Consider the following 23,373-nt stretch of genomic DNA (forward strand, 5'->3'; position numbering starts at 1 on the left):
TCGTCTGTAACAATCTATCACATAGAAAACACTCTCAGCTCTGATAATCAGGATATTAATTTGTTCTGCAAGATGTGGAATGTTGTTTATGAAGTTGAAGAATACATACTTTAAACTGACATCTGAGTATTTGTTGATTTGATGATGTTAGCTGAAGAACAACCTATCTTACAACTCTGCACATAGCTGCCGAGTGATGAAAAATGATTAGCACGACAGACCTGAACCAAATAGCGGGTCCAATCCATGAGCGCTAACGGCGACTGAATAATTTAAGGCATATTTAGGACAGCAGACTAGGCGGTGTATGCACTTCCACATACTACGCACATAAGTACAAGCAGCAATGAAACCACTGGGACACCGGGAAATGTATAAATACATAAAAGGTGTGTGCATTATATAGTGATCTGTTTCTTGTAAATTGTAATCTCAAGGAACATAACTTCATATAAAAGACAATGAAAATTTGATGACAGAAGTTCACTTCATCTGATCTCTTCACACTCTGAAGTTTAAAGATAACTAGAAAATCAACCTTCAGCAGTGATTTTACTCAATACATCTCAATATCCACAAGCACAATACAATAATATACAACAATAAGTTCACTAAATGTCTGAGTCATCAAACTTTTGCACAATTTCCTGAAAAAACTTCTCTAAAATTTTTTAGTCAGTTCAATATATAGAGCGAAAAACTTAGGCAAGTAAGCACTAGTCTGAGTCTAATGCATTTTTGTAAAATTATACAAACAGATAGTCAACAAAGCACAATTCATTGCCCTTTGGAGCATTGAATTACTGCATAAAATACTTTATTTAAACAATGGAAACTCCAGGTAGAAATACCAACAATGCTGCAAAAGACAGATTGCTACTAACTGCAAAGAAGGCATGTTAAGTTGCAGACAGGCACAATTAAAAGTCACTTGAGCTAGAATGCATTCTGGCCCGAGATGCTGGAGTTGGCGGACATGTGTGCATGAGGTGCGTTTGCTTGTGTGTGTGAATAGTGTGTGTTTCTCTTTTGCTGATGAAGGTTGTGGCTGAAAGCTTTATGTAAGTGTCTTAACTGTACCGATCTGCAACTTAACATGTGTCTTGTTTACAGTAAGTGGCAATCTGTCTTTTCCTACACCCCCCCCCCCCCCCGCCTTTGTGGTACCCATGGGACAAAGACTGTCCTTTCACTTCACAACTTATCCAATCACTCCCTCTGGAATTATTACAGTCCACATTAGTCTTCCTTTGCTTGCAGTCTCTGTTGGAAGACTATCACACACTAATTGTACGAAAAATATTGAAGCCACTGAGAGCTGTGCTGAGGATGACACCTTTCATCTGTGGATGCCAGTGGAGTTCTTTGATATCTTTCTGACCCTGGTGAATGAACAGCAGCTGAGGTGGTACATCCTGTAAATTAAGTACAAAGACAATTCAGAAAAAGAAGATCATCACTCGCTGAGCACTAATGATAACAATATGAACTAACAACAATCATCAGAGGCTGAAAATGTTTCATAACAAAAAAACTAACAACTAAAACATAAATTATTAATCACTGTTGGCTCAGGCTAGAGAGAGAGCTGATGAGTTAAGGGAAGGTAAGGGTCAGGGTGGTGGCTGGGAACTGGCAGCTGGTAGTACAGCTAACAGGAGGAGAACACAGTCTGATAGTTTTGCTGTGGCTCCCAGCAACATGTTTCCAAGTGCCAGACTTGAAGGGAGAGGATGGCACAGGAGTAGGATATGTGCAGCAGACTCTGCCTGTGATTAGGAAGCTTAGGAATAACAATAATGTTAGGAAGAAGGGAGTGCTACTGCTAGGTAGCAGCCATGTCCGAGGTGTAGGCCCTCGATTACAGGAGAAATTGGGGAGGAGTATCCGGTCACCAGCATTTTCAAGTCATGTGCTGGGCTGAATCAGGTGATTGAAGTTTTAAGGCCTTTGTGTAAAGGCTTCACAAAAGAAGATCAGGTAGTGATAGTGGGTGGGGCAGGGAACAACCTGGACAGGGACAGGGACAGGGACATGGGCAGGGCATACTTTGTAGGTGGTGACCTGAATAAGATAGCTTCCCTAACTGGTGGCATCATTGTGAGCACAGTAGAGCTGTTCTAGCAGCATGATCAGTCTCATCTTGGCAGTGCTGTAAGGCATGTCAACATGGAGCTGGAGATGGTGTTGATGACTGTTGGCCAGAAAAACTTTGTGGTGGTGCAAGTGAGGACTATCGGAAGGTGGGGTTACACTATGCATGGTCTGCACCTCAGCGGGTTTAGTGAAGGGAGGTTGGTAGAGTTGATTAATGAGAGTATAGTGAGTAACTGTGGATTCATGCACAGTCAAACATCTATTGTTATGGGTAGGAGAACTACGGCTTTTTTAGGATAAACCATGACGACAGGCTCCCCTATCTTAAGAGGATCTCCAACAACTTAGAGATTTCTGCACCATACACACAGGAAAAAGAATGTGCCACATTGAAGTGGGCAAGCACATTGGAAATTCGTACAGAATTATCTATTATTCATCAAAATTTGTAGTCCATTAACACTAAAGTACATCAGCCTGAAGTTGAATGACAGCATGGTAGTCTGCATTACAAAGCACTGGCATAGAGATGGTGTATCGCAGCATATAGTGCTATCATCATTTGAATGTGCAATACGCTACTGTAGGTCTACCTTAAGGGGGGGGGGGGGGATCGTTTATATATTTCAGGGGTGGCACACGTTTTACAGCTAGAGATATGACCACAACTAGTGTAAGCAAGACATTTTGAACTATCAGCCACTAAAGTAACCAAACTAGACACCGACAAGAAGCTAATAATTCTGTTGTTTACTGCTCATCTAGCAGTAATATGAACACTTTCTTGAGCAAATTAACTGAAGTCTTGGAAAGGGTCTCAGCCCCAAAAAACACACATAATATGTGGAGGCATGAATATTAACAGAGATGTTGAGGGTGAAATGAGTAATAACTTCCATGGCGTTTTGTGTGCTTTCAGTGCGGCACAAATGGTAAACACTGCTATGAGGATCTCAAAAAGTTTAGTTTCAGATCATGCACTTATGGAGATTAACAAGAAAAATTGTGATGTATTTATAAGAGATTTCGGATCATTACTGTCAAATACTATAGCTAAAGACAAACTCAGTGAAACCTACAAAACTGCAGACCTACAAAATGATTTTCTGGGGTAATAAAATACATACTTTTTCTTGACCAATGGCAAATTTAACCTGGGATGAAGTGTACATGGAAAGCAACGTAGATGCTAAGTTCTCTACATTTTGCACATTGTTTAAATTAATTTTTGAGCTGATGTTTCCAAAAGTAGCCATTTTTACTGCTGCAGATAAGGAAAATATATGGGTAACTACAGATATTAGAAAGTCCTCACAGACACAAATTTCTCAGTTCCTTGGAAAAACACTGCACTAATCCATATTTCCTTGAGTTCTATCACAGACACAAAAAAAAATATACAGAAGTGTACTGCTTGTGACAAAAAATAATTCAATGACAAATTAATATATAATGCAAAAATAAAAGCAGAGTGGTGTGTGGTGGGGGAAGTTATAAAACAAGACTGGAAAAGGCATGACAACATACAAATTAAAGGGGGAATAGAAAAATAATAAGTCCCCAGAAATTACCAAATTTTCTAAATAATTATTTCTCTGGTATTTGGAGAACCTGCAGCAAAATCTTCATAAAACACACAAGCACCCACCCATACACAGCAAGCACAATGATGATGTTTTCCACAACAGAGCTTGAAGTTAGGAAGACAGGACAACAATTAAAAAAATACAAAGTCAGCAGCAGGCACAGATACAGTTCCTGTTGTGAAGGTGTGCATTGACAGCATACAAACCCCATTAACAACCGTAATAAATGAATCTTTTAGTTCATGTGTTTTCTCATAATACACTAAGCACGTCTGAGTGGTGCCCTTGCTAAAGAAAAGTTATGCAGAAAGTAATGAAAAACCACAGGCCAGTTTCAATGCTGTCTTCATTCTAGAAAATAACTAAAGCAATCATGAAAGAGTGACTGATAAGTTATATGAGTAAATACAGCGTCTTTGAAGAAGCACTGTTCAGATTCAGAAGTGGAAGAAGTACAATATCAGTCATTGCTGAGTTCACAAAAGTTGTACTTGAAGTTTTTGAACAGGCATTTTCTTAGACTTTTCCAAGGCATTTGACATTATTGACCATAAAATACTACTGAGCAAGCTAGAAGCACTATGTATCAAAGGAACAGTGAATAAATAGTTTCAGTCTTACTTGGAAAACAGGCCGCAAAAGGTAGAGATTGTTCACATGTAAGCTGATGATAAATTTTTATTAAAACAACTATCAGAGAAGAAATTTATAAACATTGGTGTTCCTCAGGGTAGTGTACTGAGTCCAGTTCTTTTCTTAATATGTATCAATGACTTTCAGGCAGAGTAATACATGGTGAAAAAGTTCTCTCTGCCTATGACAACAACATCATAGCCATTGATAAAACATCAGAACTGCTATTAGAAAAAGCAAATAAGATCCTCAAGGATGTTTACAGTTGGGCAGTATGTAATAAATACACCGAACATAAAGAAAATGAACTGTAAGCATTTCAGGGTAAAGAGAGGAAGCAACTCTGTCACTTTAAGCACACATGGAAAGTCTATAGATTGTGTAGGAAACGAAGCTTTTAACAATGAACATTAATTTTTAGCTAATATGGAGTGAACATACAAAGATACTGGCAAAAACAATGTCATCAGCTCCTAGGGTGTTAGCATCAGTTTGTAACAGCCAATGCCTTGTGGTGACACACAATGCTTACATACATTCAATTCTTAGCTATGGGATTCTTTTCTGGGGATCAAAGGCCAAAACATGGACACAGTTTTTAAACAGCAGAAAAGGGCCGTAAGAACTAGAAGTAGTGGTCACGCTCATTGTAAAGAGCCTAGTACCTTCCCTCGAGGCTGTAGGTCATTGGGAACCTTACTTTTGGTACAACCCTCACAGTTATTTGAATAGCTAAGTGCACACATTACTTCCAGCTTACAAGTTCCCATTCAGTTAAGTCATCAATGAGTACATCATCATGAAAACTGACTATCTTACTAAGAATAGAGAGCAGACAGGCCAGATACCGCCCATGTTACAAAACACTCAAAAAGTTAGTCACAATGACTAACAGTAAAAGAGTCACAATTGCTAACAGTAAAAGTAGCACATCAGAACTGTAGTTTGAAGCATTTTTTCTATTGTTTTGGACTATAGTACTTGCATATATTTAGCAATGTGATATTTAATGAAGATTATACATAGAAAAAAACATTACCTTCAGATCTTCCTCCTCTGCAGTATCATCTCTTTCCAGAGCTAAATCCCAAAGGGCTATTTGATTATCAGCACCACCAGATGCAAAAACTGTTGAATCCACAGGATTCCATTCAACTGTAGTCACGGGCTCTGTGTGATGCTTGAAGGTAGCCAAAGCTGACCCTTCCTGAAAAATATTTGATAGGAAGACAGAACATCAATTTGATAATTATATTCATGTCTCTTATAACTGGCTATTTATTCTTTTAAGTACCAGAGAAAATTCAAAGGAAAACAATGTACAAAAGATGATCACCTAGTAATGTTTAATGCAAATTTTCACTTATTGTTACTAGAGCTACATATTTTTGGTAGGAATAAAGTATGCAGTATAAAACATTGTCGGACTTCTTGCAGTGTCAATTCAAGGTACAACGTTGAGCTTTCGAAGATAATGTCTATTGGCTTTATCAGGAGCGACTGACTGTCAAAATTGCTGTTGTGATGGCCTCATACAGCCCAAAGATGGCTTCTGATTGGTCAGTAATTATGCAGTGCTGTCATAGATGGTGTCAACATCTGCACTAGAGGCACCACCATCCCCATCACAGTGTAAACATTGTGATAAATATCTCTGCCTCTTCTCTACATCGAGAGCATGCTTACATTCACCACTAAGATTATATTCATTGTCACAGTTGAAGTTGTTCTCGCACATTCCAATTTCTACAGCCTCTTTAATTACATAATTCCAGTATGTAGGAGCCTGGGACAAAACTTCTGTTTCATCAAACAATATTTTGTGTGTTTGTGAGGCTGTGCTCAGCTACTGCCTATTTCTCCAGTTCTCAATTTCTAATATGGTGTTGATGTCCTGCACAGTGGTCAGAATGGAATGGATGGACTGAGAAATGTAACTGGGATTCACAAGGGACATTATAAATCCCAGGGATCCTGAGGCTGAGACAGTCTTTAACAGGGCGTAGCATCTCCTTTATCTTCTTAGGAGGTCAGAAAATAGATCTTATACCTTGTCTTCCCAGGACTCTGCCTATTTTGATGGATGTAGAATTGCAGAAATGAAGCAATATAATTGGGGGCTCATCATGTGAATGTTCAACACTTCCATATTTCTTTTTCTTGGAGACACTGACTTCACATCACAAGATCCACAGCTGTTCTTTTGAAACACGTATTTCAGCTGGTTAATTTCAAAATCCAAGAGGTTCTCAATAGAAACAGCTTTTCCTCTGTGCATTTAAAACAGCTCTCTTCTGAACTGGATGGCAAAAACTCTGAACACTAAGATATAAATCAGTGCGCATTTGTTTGCGGTTCACCGAGTGGCTGAGACGTTCATCCGCCTTTCATAGTAACAAAACATCTAAAAATGGCAGCCTTCCTTGTTTTACTGTCTCGACAGTGAACTGAGTGCTTGGGCACATATTGTTCATATGTTTTTGGAAGTGCCCAAGAGCTCCTATGCCGTGTGGCCATACCGTAAACGTATAATCATCGTAACGATAGAATGAAGACGGATGAAGGGGAACCAAAATTAATGCACATTCCTTAAAATGTTCCATAAAAAGTTGGCCACTGACGGAGACAATGGAGAACCCATAGCAATTCTCTACATCATTTCATAGAACTTATTGCCATATAAGAAGTAGGCGGTCATCATAACATGTCGGAACAACTTTATCATTTCAGGAGAAAATGCTCTGTCAACAATTTCAATGTGTCCTCCACAGGCACTTTTGTAAAAAGTGAGACCACATTCAGGCTGATTGAGACATCGTTAGGACCAATTTTAATCTGTTTGCTTTCTCAACAAGCATATGAGAGTTTTTGATGTAATGTTTGCAGCTGCCAACTATCGGAGTCATCAACTTGGTTAAATATTTAGCCCAGGCAAATTAGACTTTTGCTGACTAAAAAATATGCTCAAGCTGAAATAATTTTAATCACTGTTAGACATCCCAAATAAGAGTTGTATGAGCTTGCGCTGGTTTCTGGCTTGTGCTAAACTTTAGAGGGCTGGAAACAACGAAATTTTTCAACCTTTTCAGTTTTTCACCTATAACTCAAATACATGCATTCTACAGAAAATTTTGCCACTATCAAAATGGCAGCACATAAAATTTCGCATAGAGTACCTACTTACACGTTAAAATCGGTTCAGCCATTTAGCCACAATCACTTGTCAAAAATTGGCATTTTTTACTAACTTTGTGGAAAAGTGGGTTACGCCTTTGCTCCAATGCCTGTAACTCAAAAATGACTAATCCAAATGAAAAATACAGTGTATCAGAGTTATAGAACATTAAATTCTGTTTAAAAAGAGTTCCTAAATTTTAAATTTGCACACACCTACACAAAGATGCCAATAAAATCATGAACGTATTTGTAACGTTAAAATCCTGCCAAGTCCAATTACTTTTGCACCCTAAATCATCCACATTCGTCCAAATATTCAAATTTAAAGGTAGTTTAATTAAGAACATATCTACCTAGATAGATAGCTCTATGTATTAATATGAATTTATTACCATGCCAGTCCAAAATGGCAATAAACAGATTTAAAAATGGAAAAAAAAACATATCAAATGAAAGGTCTTATTAGTGGTAATATACTTCAATTACAATATAAAATTGATGAGAGATAATTTTTTTACAAATATTCTTTATATTACTGAATTATTGTTCTGTATTTACTTTTACTTACAATTTATTTCTTTTTTATGCTTTTCTGCATTTCGGGGAACATGGTCCCAGGGAGGAGATGTTTTCCCATTCCTTTTCTTCTGGCATTGGATGTACACCAATTCTTCATCGACAGTGTCAATCTCATTCTTGTTATGCATTGAATAAAGGAAGATGTCCTCTTCGGTTACACAATCAAGGGATGAAAGCCCCTTGCAACTGCTGCATACAGCCAAGCATTTTATGAATGCTTTCCTGCAGGAACAAGTTGCTTGACATACTTTGCACATGTAGGATATTGTGTTGAGCAGTTCCTGAGGCACTGGTGTTTGGGTGGTTGCAATGGGAATCAGAACATTTTTTGTGTTCTCCCATCCTCATTTCAGTGGATCCAGCTGATTGTTCCTCCAGATCTGACCCTGAGGGAGTGCTGGCGAGTGGCAGCTTCAGTGGGAGGCAAAATGTGTAATCGAAGATATTATTTTTTGTTATAGCTCTCTGGAACAGTTGCAGATGAATTTCACTCAAAGGTCTGGAGCTGCCACCCATGTACAAACAAACAATGAACTTCGCTCCTGCCTCAGCTACCTTATCAGGAGTTGCGTTGAGATCCATGAAGTCTGAGGCAACGTGTTAGAGGTTCATGTTCTTTTGAAATGTGTTTATAAATGCTGGTTTGCCATGTCGAAAAAATGTAGAGTTGGTGTCACAGCCACTGAAGGCATGAAGAAATAACACGTTTCCTGACTTCTACAGAGAGCTTAGAATTTTCGGGGTGTAATGGATGTGCTTTGCTTGCATTTTCCAGGTTTCATAAGAAAGATATTTCTGACAGGTCCTCACTACTACCTGCTATGTCATCAGTCAGAAGGACCACAAAGTCAGTACCTTCCCCGACAATGAAGACATTGCCTCCCTGTCTCGACTTTTCTATGTCTTTGCCAACAATCAAGGAGTCTGTATCCTCAATGGCCTGCTTGACCTGATATCCTTCACCACATAATTTTTCTGTCAACACTGAGATAAGATGTTTCTTCTCAAGTTCAAGTTCATTTAATTGTTATTTTGACAAAGTTGGTGATGTCATTTCATCAAATAAAACAGAAGCAGATGACAGCGTGTGCACTTTGAGCACATTCAGCAGATTTTATGCTTTTCTCGGCTCCTCCTCTGGGTAGCCATCAAACACTATGGAGCATTGGAACCCAAAGTATTTTTTGACATACTTCAGGTACTTTTAAATAATGGAGGAAAACACTTCATCAGTATCGCATACAACACGGTGTAAGAGGAACCCACCATCAAGGACGAAGATCGTGTTGCCTGTGATTTTAATATCAACTGGATTGAACAGCTTAAAGACGTCCAATTTTCTTGTCTTGTGCATTATTCCATCGTCATCGAAAAAGAGATAATGGATATGGGGCTTACTTAAAGATGAAATATGACTCAAGCTGTTGTGATTACTTCCTATGGAAAGGAATTTGACAGAAAATTGTATCAGGACTGAGAGGGACTGGTTCGCCTTTCATCTTGACTGTACACCACAGCTCGTAGGGGCACTACTCTGATCTTCCTCAGGAACTGCACTTCCTTGAAAGTTTTCCCATTGAGTGTTTTCTGTACTTTTTTCCCCCTTTTCATAAGCTTCTCAGCAGCTGATTTTATCACCTTCCAACACTCCAGTACTAATGCACATGAAGGACGTTCCTTGAAGGAATGGGTCATGAGAATCAAACTATTTACTGAATTTATCCACATCAGTGTTGTCTATTTTCATCCAAGATTTGTGGTATAAACATGCTGATCTGATGAGGTAAGTAATACACCACAGAATTAGTCAATTTGATGTGTAGCATCTACTACTGTTGGCATTCCAGCAAACCACCTAGCCAGAGTTCCATCAGTAACATCACGCCTTCGTGACATGCCCCCAGAGGAGGATATAGCCCTCATGAGAACTTGCTCAAAGGTCATGTCTGACCATTGTTTTTAGGTTCATCTGACGGTAAAACAACATTTATTTACAAATTGCTCATATTCAATAGGAATGAGTTTTTATCAGGCTCCTGCATGTCCTCCAAGTATATTTGGCTAGTTTTGGTGTAGTGGAAGTGGCCACTTGTGTGGAAGTAAGGTATCCCGTTCTTCACGCTTGATAGGTACAACTCCCAATCCCCATTTCTCTCAGCTTCACTGAATTATTCAAGTATTGAAACCAAATGAAACTATTGCACCCATAGTTTAGTTGTTGAGCTTTTTTCCCCTCCAAGTTTTGTAACTGTGCTTGGAATTCCCACTCACTTCTTCCACAATGGGAAGAAGTTGTGCAACCCCGCAAATGGCAAAACAAATTAAGTTAACAACAACAATTTCATTAATTGGGATACGCCAGATCACCAATTGCTTGATTCCCCTTCTCCAGAATGAGATTTCTGAAAGCAACAAAGGGAGACTAATAAAAAAGTATTGGTTGATATTTTTTGTATGATTACCATAAACATTCTGTGAATATCCATTTATGAAAGATACATGTAGAAACTTACAGAGTGAACCTGATCAGTATCGCAATTGACATTTAAATCAAGGGGAAAGCTCCTGTTTCAGGAGTTTGAGTGCCTTATCATGGTGATTGCTACAGGCAATACAAAGCCCACTTACCTCAAATGATGGTGAAGCGGATCCCACGATTTGATGCTCTACCTTATAGCAGACTTAGCAATGCAAAGTCCTCCCTAAGCAACTTTTGGAAATGAATCTATGTTAGAGGAGTGGGATGGTCCACATCGGAAGATGGAAGTGTCTGCGCAAAGGAGCACTGGGCACCAGCCGGCCGTGAGCTTAGGGGCACGGCGGTATGGAGGGGATGTAAACATGTTCCTAATGCCAAAGTGCAAAGTGGAACTAGGGTGGTTTATAGAGTGCCGATGAGCGAGAGACGCCACAATGTATACTTTATTCTCTCTCTCTCTCTCTCTCTCTCTCTCTCTCTCTCTCCCCCCCCCTCCCCCCCCCCCAAGTCATTACTGAGAAACTGGGTCAGCTGGTGACTTGTGACAAGTTGTTTTCTCTAAAAATATCAATAATCGTTTCTGGGTTTAGCCTACTTAAGTCCAAGAACACGCAAGTACCATCTCTTGTCTCTTCCACTTCCCTTGCGGACATCTCTGAACATTAACACAAGTAATTAACATGAAAAACTATGAATTACCTACTTGAATAATCAAATTCATAAATAGAGTTAACTACCCAGGTATGTAGGTACCTAACTAAATTGCCCTAAAATTTGAATATTTGGACAATGTGGAAGACTTGGGTTTAATAGTAACTGTACTCCAGAAAAATGTCTTAGCAATATTTTAGCGCTACAAATACTTTCATGATTTTATTGGTATCTATGCATAGGAGTGAGCAAATTTAGTCTCAATTTAGAAGCTCTTTTTACGTAGAATTTAATGCTCCATAAATCTGATGCATGGTATTTTTCATTTGGAATAGTTATTTTGGAGTTACAGGTGTTGTAACATGACCAATAATCACTTCTCCATGAAGTTGGTAAAAAATGCTGATTTTTTATGAGTGATTGCAGCAACACGGCTGAACCAATTTTAGCTTGTATGGAGATCATTCTACACAAAATTTTATGCTCCTTCACTTTGGCATTGGCAAAATTTTCTGTAGCATGCATTATTTTCAAGTTATAAATGAGAAACTAAAAAGTTAAAAACTTTCCATGTTTTAGCCCTCATAAGTTTAGAAGAAATCAGAAGCCATTGCAAACTCATACAACCCTTATATGGAATGCTTAACGTTGATTAAAATTATTTTCAGCTTGTGCTTTTTTTTTGCCAGCATGGCCTTTTTTCGGGCTAATTTGGCCAGCCTGTAGCTAGGAGAACCAATAGTGCTAACAATTGGCCTCAATGGAATACCTTCCTTGTGGGTTTCAAGTAATCCATACAGCCTAGGAGGTCTAGGAACTCGTGCTCTAAGATTAAGCATTTCTATGTGCCATTTTCCAAAAACGATGCCCCTTTGCTACAATATTTAGTGCTACTAAAAAAGAGCCCATAGCATTTCCCTTGTCAGCTGGAAGTACCACAACATCTTGATCTTTCCACAATGCATGGAGTCTCCCCTGCCCCTCTCTCTGCTCTGCTGATGTTAGATTTGGGCAGCTTGGATGAGGATATAATGAAACTGATGATAAATTGTACGCCGTTGGCATTGTCTTGTGAGAGATGCTGCACTACCCGTTCCACTCTAATAATGAACTCCATGATAGGTACAGTGTGTGGTGTAGGAGCAAAATTCAGTCCTCCATTAAGGGTGGAGATGGCCCCTTCATCCAGGATCTTGTCTTACAGGTTGATGACAGTGCTTGCTGTTCCACGAGGTGACGCCAAGTTTTGGGTGGTTACAAGTCGCTCAAATTTCTTTGTTTCTTTACTTGTTGTATTGCTACAGTGAGCTCTTTGATGATCTGCTGTCAACATATCAACACACTTGCAGATGAGAGGTAAGCAGATAAATAGACACAGCAATTATATAACCTGCATGCATTCATATCCAGTTCATACCTTGTATGTCATATCCTTTCTTTGACGATGGCCAGACTGGTGCTCTGTAAAATATTATTTACTCCTGCTGACCTTGTGTGATGTTTAACCACAGCAAACTTGGGCAAAATCTCCTTCTCCCAATAGGACTTCAGAAATGTCAAATTAAAGCTTACCTAGTGTCACTGATGTACATTACTCCTTAAGAATGAGTGCAGATCAGTAAGTCATACATTTTATGATATAGTGGACAATTTTCTTATGCACAGCTACTGGTAAGTACGATTTTTGTAATTGTTTTGTTTACACTTCATAACAGACATAATGCACAGCTGTTCAATGCATCAGTCTTCGGTGATCAGTGTCCTGTGTTTCGTAGATATGGCTACACATAAAACATAAAACATCTCTCACAGAAACTCTTCAGGAGCTTATTACTGTAGAAATTAATTTAAATGTGGTTATACAAGTGCTACACATCTGGTGAAATCTGGATGATTGAGATTTTTCTGTACAGATGGTCAAAAAAATTCATTATTTCCTGATAGAAACCTGTTACATTAAGATTCATGAGAGTGTAGAGATAGTAAGTGCTTCAAATGATTGGGTACACAGTACTCAGACTGAATTTGGTATGTCAAGAAGCAGAGTCCAAGATGGGTGTCTCGTTTGCTGACTCAACAGAGAAACTGCCAAGGATTACAAGCTAGTATTTGGGGCTTCTGGCATCCCACATTATCATTTGCTCACATAGCAACTATTGTGACAGCAAAAGCATATGAACTAGGCTTCAAAATAGTTCCCCAAACACACTACACTATTCCTTTCACAGAATTAAAAAAAATGGCTTGGAAAGAGAGTGAATCGACAGGACAAACTGTCATCAAGTAAGGAGATTACTTCTATGGGGGGGGGGGGGGGGGGGGGATAAAAATATTGGAATATTGTTTTAATAAATGCACTGAGCTGTATGGAGTCTATGTTGAGGAATAACTGTTTGTTTTATGCAAACATGATTATGTTTTTTATCAGCCTTCTCAATCCCACCATCACACACAGTAGCTAGTGTCATAGACCAGTCTACAATATTCTATCTTCCGCAACATTCTGTCTTTGGAAGTCCAGGACTGTCACACTCAAAATGCAGCAATGAAGAAGTTTCCTCCCTCCAGACCAAGAACAATGTCATATTGTATATATAACAATCATGCTCTCCCCATGACAACATGTTTATGCTGCAAGACAAGTAAGGTATATTTCAGCTGGTATGCACGATGGAAGCAAAGGTGTGTTTTACAGCAGTAGTAGGTCAGTTTTACTCTTGGTGAAGAGTGTGGAGGTACTCCTTGAAACATTGAACGAAAATTCGTAGCTGAGGCTTTGTAAATTGGAGCAAGAGAATTGAAAACACTATTTATGAAGGCTGAATTTATCGACTGACTTGAAATTTTGCACAGTACATAAAAATACATCAAATACAAACCTACTTTCAGTTGTAAACTGAACTGACTTTCAGTACCAAACAGATGTTGACGGGAAAACATATGATTAATAATTATGGTGAATTCTGTTTCACACCAAATTGACGAGTTAAAGTGAAAGACAGATTCCCAACAAATTAAGAATGCAATAACAAAGAAATGTTACACATGATTAAAAAGCAATGAGTGCAATGAAAAATACGCTCAAAAAGGCACGAAAAATGAGGTACATGAACCATCAAGAAACATGCAGCATAGTCAGCTAAATCAAACACAAGTCAAAAATAAAAATCTGGGGACAACAAAGACAGAACAGCAAAAAAGAATTGGTAAATAGAAAGGTAAATGAAAGGAAATTAATATTACCAGTAATAGAAGAAATGAAACTACATTCAAGTACAAATAAACTAATAATCTGATATGTGGGAATAGTCATAATTTTATAAGCATCACGGTTTCTGGCTAACATATCTGTTCTGTTTGCTTCCCTTTGTTTTCTTTGTTATCGAAAGTCTTCTTTCAAAATTCCTTGCATTTTCAAAAAGATCTACAAATGCTTTTCACCATTTCTCATGGCCTTCAGCTGATCACACTTTCCCATCATTTATTCTCAACATCATTAATGAAATAATTCATTTTAAAAGTAAGCCAGAGTACACAAAAAAGTAGTATCTCTTGCAAGTAACATCACACAAAAAAACAGTGGCACAAACATAATCAGTTCAGACTATTCAACACAAAGAAAAATTAAGACCAAGCACGTAGACTAATCAAGAAGTCATCACTCCAAGGAAACAGTGGTATGTAATTGATACCAATACAAACAATTTCAATGTAATTCAATCATATCAAGCACATATAAAAAGATTTGGGAATCATTACTTTCTGTTCTTTAGTTGCACTTACAGCAGCAGCAAATTATAATGTTATTCATTCTTTCTTACTTATTTTTGCAAATTTTAACAACGTTCAATATTTACAGTGGTGGAGTCTGAATATATACACTTAGGAAATGCATGCCAGGAGTTCACTTCTGGTCCCATAGTCACAATCTGTCAGTTGTTGAGAAAATTAAGGCAAACAAAATACATTCTGTGAAAGATAAAACCTGGTATGGGCACTCATAAAATACCCCGTCTGAAAAAAATTCATTTGTAATTGCAGGAAATATCGGCTGCACTAACAAGAATATTTTTTTACTCTTGAGACCTGATCAAATGTTATTTTTGAGATACATGTGGCAGTCTTCATGCGAAGATGACCTGCAGTTGGTGGGTATTACATTGACTAACCCAGGAACAGAAGGCTTAGCAATTGTTCTTTAAGCTGTGACAAGGTATCCTGGGATCTGTAATCCTTATAATTTTGAAGTTTTGGTTACTGCTTGGATCACAAAGGTCATTTTAAGCTGTCACATATTGTCTTTCTATCTGTGATCTTTATAATTTATAACAATTTCTTCTGTCTGAATCACAACCTCTGTGATAAGGAGGGAGAATAACCTTTTATAAATTTAGAGTTTTGTCAACAGATACTTGATAGTTCCAATTATAATACATAGAAAAAGTGATATTCAACATGTTAATAGATCACAAAATATGGGTATACCAATCAGACCCAAAGAACAAAGCACTCTTGTAAGATAAGGATTGAAGACTGTGGCAAAAGAGTAGTGCACACACCATTCATTGCAACAGGATTTATTTTTAAAAAAGGGGAGAAAAATAATGCAGGAGAACAATTGAAGCAGACATTTGTTAAATTCTTGTTCTAACATGACACATCTCTTCTCCAGAGTACACTAAAAGACCAGAGCTGATCTGCCTGATTTCTTGATCTTCCCAAGCGCAAAAGAAACAATCTGTGCTCAGTCCCCAGAATAATGTACTTGCTATTAAATGTTCCTCAAGAACAGTACAAGAGTGCAGACTATGCCACATTCACTGAATTGTTTGAGGAGATACACCTGTGCACACAAGCTGAACAAGTGTTCTCATTTTTCTTTCTTTTTTTAATTGTATTTGGTCTACATATCATTCAGATAGCATTATATTATATGAGAGGTACATTCAGTGAGTAAAATTGTGCAAGGAAATGCTCAGCACTTTGCAGAGCAGCTCCCCAAGGAAACAATTCAATTATATGTGCATGTTATAATCTTTTTAAAAGTACATCACGATTCTCTATGTTATGATTTCTGACACGATAGTAACAGTGATACTAGTGGGAAATTAATATTTCAGCACACTTAAACCTTTGCACATAGCAACTTTATGACTATCTCTCACATGAAAAGGTACGCGATTTAAATCCATTTCGGGTGTTGAGTTGAAAGTAACTCTATCCTGTGGAGGTGAGTGGGGGGAAATTATGATGAATGGGTCCTTAACAGAGACTTAGGTCCTTCTTTTGGTTATCCAACCCACAAACCACAAAATTCTGAAGGAAAGGGCTATGAAAGGAAGCTTTCAGGAAAAGCAATACATTTGTTATTTTCACCAAACTATCAAAGTGACAGAAAAAAGGAAGAATGCTTAGTGCAACCCATTCATGGGGGTGCCTGTCAAAAAGCACATCCTTTTTTCTTTCACGGCAGTTTGTAATGTAGAGCTGTGCTGCTGCTGACCAAACAAGAGATATTATTCACAAGAAACTTTGATTTTACTGATTGGCAGTGGTAGAAGGAAGTAATCTCATGATCAAACCAAAGTGCACTGTAAATCACATAATATGAATGCAAAAATGTTCAAATATGTGTGAATGCCTAAGGGACCAAACTGCTGACATCATCGGTCCCTAGACTTACACACTACTTAAACTAACTTATGCTCAGAACACACACACACACACACACACACACACACACACACACACACACACATGAGGGACGACTCGAACCTCCGGCGGGAGGGGCCGCACAATTCATGACATGATGCCTCTAACCACTCGGCAATATGAATGCACAAAGTAAAACTGCTACCACCAGCTGTTATATGCAGCTATCAGTGTTTGGGTTATTCCTAATTATTCTTAACTAGTTTAAACTATTTGTTTTTCTTTGTTTCTTTTTTTGCTGAAGTAGACAGTCATTTTTCTAGCTCATTATGTCTATGTGACCCAGAGAACTGAACCAAATATGAGTAAAATTCTTCCATTAAACCTTCATAAGTAACTTACTTTCTACTACCATTATTATTGTCACAAGTTTATGTCAAACACTCAGTAATTTGTTTGCTATAAATTGTGTAAAGCAGATTTACGAACAGTACCTTGAACATTCTTAAATCCCATATATGGAGAATGCCATCATCTCCTCCTGAAACAATGAGTGGTTCATGCTTATTCCAACTGATGACATTCACATCACTTTCATGAGCATTCTCGACAGTTAATTTATTTGCATCCTGAGGTGATGAACGGGTGTCCCATATTCTCAAACTAAAAATGCGACAGAGAAAGAACATTTATTATCAAACTTATACTGAAAATTTATATACCATTCAAGAGTAAAATATATACATAACACAGTCATAGCATAGAACATGTTCATATGTTGATTTAAGTTAGCTGCATTTCTGTCTACAGTGCCATTTACTATCTCACGACGTACAAGGGTACTTCAATACGAAAAAATGTTAGGAATGAAGAAGTCTACTTTTTTCCAAAAATAAATTATTTACTTTTCAATGTAATTGCCTTTCAAGGATATACCTTTTCCCCAAGGTCTTGCCCTGTTTTATAAACCATCCAAAATGGAGGAATTTTCAAGCTCTCTAAACCATGCCCCTACCTTCATGATGACTGAATTTGAGTGGAATTTTTTACCCGATACCTATTTCTTCTTGTTTCAGAAAGAAGAAGAAATAGCAGGAGACAGGTCATGCGAGTACAAGGATTGTGGCAGCAATTCCTAGTACAATTCACCCTTAATACTCATTATGAACTCTGATACTAATGAGTATCAATATTTTCATTTGTAAGAAAAGCAGCTCACACAAAACTATTTATACCAAGATTTCACACTTCATCCATTGCTGTTTACATTTTGTGTGATTAAGATAATTTTGAAGCTTCTACATAAAAATATGTACCTCTGTTTTCCACTGAGTTTTGTTAAACATTCATATAATATCTTTGCCAGTGATCTAGCTAGTGTAACACTTCACCCTACAAATGCAATCCTTGAACTCTCTCTTGCGACTGGCAATAAGACTGTAAGAAGCAGTCTTGTTTTAGTTGTTGTAAAAAGCAGTTGGGTTTTAGTTATTGTAAAGAGTAAACATGTTTTTATTTAATTAGAGATCATAGCTCAAGTGAGTGAATTGATGTTAATTGTTGTCAACTAGTCAAGTGAATGTTTCAGAATGCAGATGTTAAAAGTGTGAACATTTTCCATTTAAAATCCTGAAAAATTACAGAATTACAGATTTCTTTGTACAACAAGAACTCAAGATCACCGTACCTCTGAGAGGAGACAATAATACCAGCAAATAAATTGCTATATAATAAAACTTTGATAAGCTAAAGTGGGCATGTGTTTTGATTTCACTCCAAAGATGAACATCCGTGCAGTGGATACATCACGAGACAGATATTCATTATTGAAAGAACGGTTGTCATCATGAAACAGCATTTTCTTCTTCAGCAAATGAAGGCGTATTTCCTTCAGTTTCATACTGAAGTACTTTCTTATAGCATCACATTGCATCACAGTGTAGCAATTGTTTTCCCTTTTTCTAAAGAATTCTACAACCTTTGAATCCCAAAATATTGGTGCCACAACTTTGCCACAAAATATTGGTGCCACAACTTTGCCAGCCCATGCCCTTCTGTGGTGCAGATTCATCAGTCTCAGCCCATTTTTTTTTTTTATTGTTCCTTTGTTTCTGGGACATCATGATGAATCTAGGTCTTATAGACAGTGATAATTTTATGCAAAAACTGTTGCTTAAATCTCTCAAAATATAACAACATACTCAGGAAGTTTATTTTTAATTATAAAGTTGTCATTGGCTATATATGATTTATTTTGAAATTCTATTATACTGGACCAATATGGGGCCACATGTGCAACTTCAGTGGTACACTGTAACTACCAGTGAAGATGAGGATGCAAGCTCAATACCAGTTTAGAATAGTAAAGTTTAAAAATATATCCTGTCCAGACAACATTGAATTTTAGTTATCAAAAATTAAATTCCTAAATTTTGTGTGAGATAAAGAGCACCAAGTGTGGAAAACAGATTCAGAGTTGAAAGTAGAACCCAACTGCTGTCCAGCATAGCAATTGTGGCAGAAGCCAATTTTTTTTTTTTTTTTTTTTTGTTCCCCCCCCCCCCCCCCCATCATCAACATATCATGTAAAATATTAATTGCCAATCCCATATAAACACTTAAGCCCATTGTAATTTGGGCACTTTTATTCGGTTGTCAGCAAGAATCACATCATGGACTCTATCAATGACCCCTTCAGTAACCACATTTGCTGGGTATCCTGATCAATCATCAAAACAGATGTCTGACCATTACAAACAGCACCCTGTTTCACCTTTATCTCAGCACTAATTTTCTCATACAAAAGTAAGGATCAAGTCGATGTGTAACATTTAACCTACATCAGGCAAACTGTGTAGAGGAAATACCACATAGCAAAACTTACAGAAATGACTGTCAAAGCCAAACTAGCTATTAGTTAGTGTTTCTTTGTTCCTATGCCATCTAACAGATGGAGGCACACAATGGTAACACCACACTGTGTTGACAACAAACATCTGCCTTCAAATGTGGGACTAAACCATCCCAGTACTTAATGGGCTGTATGAACAGATACACTATACCACTATTATTATTATTATTAAATACAACTTCAATCATATGGCAGATTGAGAGTCTACAAATCCCATTTCAAAAATCAAGAACTGTATAATCTGTACCATTAAGCTTCAGAACCTCTCCCATAAGTCCACCACCCTTCTCAACCCAACAACACTCTGCACACAAGCATTCAATATGCTCCCCAAAATCTGCAAACTGAACAATCCTGGACACCGCATTGCAACTACTTATTGTCTTCCTACTGAAAGAATTTCTGCTTTTGTTGACCAAAACCTTCAACCAATTGGCTGAAACCTAGCCTCACACATCAAAGATACAAACCACTCCCATCATTGACTTTCCACTGTCCCCACCCATCTGGATCCCTAATCATCTCTGCTGATGCCACCTCCCAAGACACCAATGTCCCTCATGCCCAAGGTCTTGCCACTGCCAAACAGTAACTTGCCCAACATTGCCCAACATCCGTCAGACTCCAAACCCATTACCTCGTTCCTTACACACCTTACCGACTGCACCCTGACACTCAACTACTACTCCTTTGAGGGGAAGCTTTATAAACAAATCCATGGTACAGACACTGATACCCATATGGCACTGTCCTATGCCAACCTTTTTATTGGCTATCTAGAGGAAGCTTTGCTAGCCTCCCAAAACCCCAAACCCTTTTTCTGGTTCAGGTTCACTGATGATATCTTCATGACCTGGGCACAGGGACAAAACACCCATCCTCTATTCTTCCATCACCCCAACAACTCTGCCACCCACTTTACCTAGTCTTCCTCAATACAATGTGCCACCTGCCTGGATGTTAACCTCCACCTCTCTGATTACTCCATTTACACCTCTGTCCATATTAAACCCAATTAATACCAACAGAACCTTCATTTTGATAGCTGTCATTTCCACACCAAGAAAGCACTTCCCTACAAACTGGCCATCCATGGAGAGCATATCTGCAGTGACAAGTACTCCCGTGCCCAGTATCATGAGGGTCTTCACAAAAAGACACTACTGGCCAAACCTAACCTGCAAAAAAGGTGCCTGTGCTATATCCTCACACATCCCTAAATCCTTCCACCACCTCATAGAAACAGCTACATAGGAGCATCCCCATCATCACCCAATATCATCCTCAATTGAAACAACTGAACCATATCCTTCACCGGGGCTTTGATCATCTCTCAACATACCCAGAAGAAATAAGTATCACCCTACCCAAGATCATCACCACCCCTCCCAAATTGATATTCCATTATGCACCCAACCTACACAACATGCTGGTCCATCCCTGTGCAACTCCCACTCTCAACCCCTTGCCACAGAGATCACACCCACAGAATGACCAAGGGGCATGACATGTCCAGTTCACCCATTCAGCACTTCTTACTACAGTTTTGTCACAGGTTTATCATGACCTTCATAGGCAGGGCCATCTGTAAAAGCAGCCTTGAAACATGCCAATTCCACCACAATCAATGCACACTTTTCTATGTTAGTATGACAACCAACCAGCTGTTCATCAGCATGAATGACGACCATCAAACTGTGGCCAAGAACAAAGTTGACAACACAGGGGCACAACATGCGACTGAGGACACCCTAACCTCAATTACAATGGTTGCTTCACAATCTGGACCATTTGGATCCCTCCCCCCACCACCAGCTTTCCTGAATTACGCAGATGGGAGTTAAACACCTCCTTTACTTCTATAACCCTTCTGGCCTCAATCTCCATTTACTCACTGTCCTTACTCCCTCCACATAATATTTCACCCTTCCTCTGTCCTGTATCCCTCTCCCAATCCACATCCCTGCATCACCTTCATCGTACATTGCACTGTACCATCTCTGGTACAATGCATTGCAGGCCTAGCCCATGCACCTGCCACTCTTCCCTCCCACATTCCTCTGTGTGTGTGTGTGTGTGTGTGTGTGTGTGTGTGTGTGTGTGTGTGTGTGTGTGTGCTCTAGCTTGTCAAAGGATTTATTCCAAAATCTAGCACGATTTCTTTCTCTCCTGAGTGTGCCTGTCAGAGTTTTCTGTCCTGCTATCAAAGACTCTGCATATTTTTAAAATTTTTTTAGCATGCACTATTTAGCCACCATAATTTAATTAAAATGTCGATTAGAGTCATGTGTAACATTTAAACTTGATCAGATACACTGGGCGGAGGAGACATTCTTAAATACAATTTTAGAATATAATGGTGACATGTATTTGAAGAGAGTACTAGATGCAAGTGAAAGTAAACTACTTGTTTGTATGAAACCTGATAATTCAGTTCCTGCAGTAAGATTGATAGCCATCATTGCTTTCAGATTTTTACATCCTCTTCAGCTGTAAACTTGGCTAAGGCATCAGAGGTACACCTGAATGTATCTCCAAGAACTGGAATAGTACAGAGTGGCTGGCAGCAACCAAGTCTCAATGGCTCCTGTCAAAAGTTAACTCTGCTGGTCTCATAACACTTGCACTGAGGTAGAATGTGATTTGCTTCTCAAATTGTGATGTCATCACATTGATAGTAAGATGTCCCTGATATGCCAATCTGATTTAAGCGGCCACGGATGGATCCATGATTGAGATGTGTCCGCACAATAGATGATATTTTCCTTGGGTGTTTAGAATTTAAACTATGGTTATCTTGGTACCCCTCTTTTTTTGACTATCAGTTCATTTCTCCTGGCATGAAACAATTACTTCTCATTTGATTTTCAAAAGGCAGTCTGTGTATGGAAGTCTGATGTTCATAAGTCTTCCGCCGCTAATCACATCTCTTGCTAGTTGGCCTGCTTTGTCATTACATTAAATGCCAGAATTTGATTTGATGGAAAAGGATTCTATAATGTGAAAAGCCTTTTTTGCTTGATAGTAATGATACTAGGTCTCAGGTATATTTACAAGTTACTTTGTTCCAATTCCAGTAGCTGATAGATTTTCGCACACTTTGCGAGTCAGTGATTTTTACAGATTTGGAGAGAGCTTACATATTGTACCACCTGCAGAACAACAAATGATTCAGTGAGAAATATGGAAGCATTGCCTGGGAGTTGAGACTTCCTTTCTTCAGCAGCTCAAGGGCAGAAAAAGGTGCATCACATCTACATTTCTGTATCCATTTTTGAGCCATCAGTATACATTTGAGTGTAGCTTGCCCACTACTCCACAAGGCATAATGTAGGTGAAAACTGCCCATATCCTTTCCCATTGCTAAAATGATCAACATATGTTACAGGAAAGAACTGAGAAGAGATTCCGCATTTTCCATCACAATACCTATCATCCATATGAATGGACAGTATGGTGCGGTCCTCTGGTGGGAGAAACAGTCACTACAATCACCTGGAACCAAGTAGTAGCTTTTATGACCTGTTACCATGGGAAGTGAGTAATCCTTCATTACTATGTATTGTTCAAAATCTATTTCATGAAAATATGTACCTTTTGTAGACAAA

At 38.4% G+C, this 23,373-nt stretch overlaps 1 protein-coding gene across 1 annotated transcript in view; it reads right to left on the reverse strand.

Annotated features, from left to right (window-relative positions):
* Nucleotides 1-556: 556 nt before the first annotated feature.
* LOC126251561 (glutamate-rich WD repeat-containing protein 1) overlaps nucleotides 557-23,373 on the reverse strand; it is a 53,537-nt gene continuing 30,720 nt past the window's right edge. The window contains exons 6-8 of the mRNA XM_049952078.1: nucleotides 17,349-17,517; nucleotides 5,356-5,523; nucleotides 557-1,415 (exon numbers count right to left, since the gene is read on the reverse strand). Of these exons, the coding sequence (XP_049808035.1) occupies nucleotides 1,278-1,415; nucleotides 5,356-5,523; nucleotides 17,349-17,517 (475 nt within the window). The 3' untranslated portion in view covers nucleotides 557-1,277. The remainder of the gene's footprint in view (nucleotides 1,416-5,355; nucleotides 5,524-17,348; nucleotides 17,518-23,373) is intronic.

Source organism: Schistocerca nitens, chromosome 4, assembly GCF_023898315.1.
Source record: "Schistocerca nitens isolate TAMUIC-IGC-003100 chromosome 4, iqSchNite1.1, whole genome shotgun sequence".
Classification (NCBI taxonomy): domain Eukaryota; kingdom Metazoa; phylum Arthropoda; class Insecta; order Orthoptera; family Acrididae; genus Schistocerca; species Schistocerca nitens.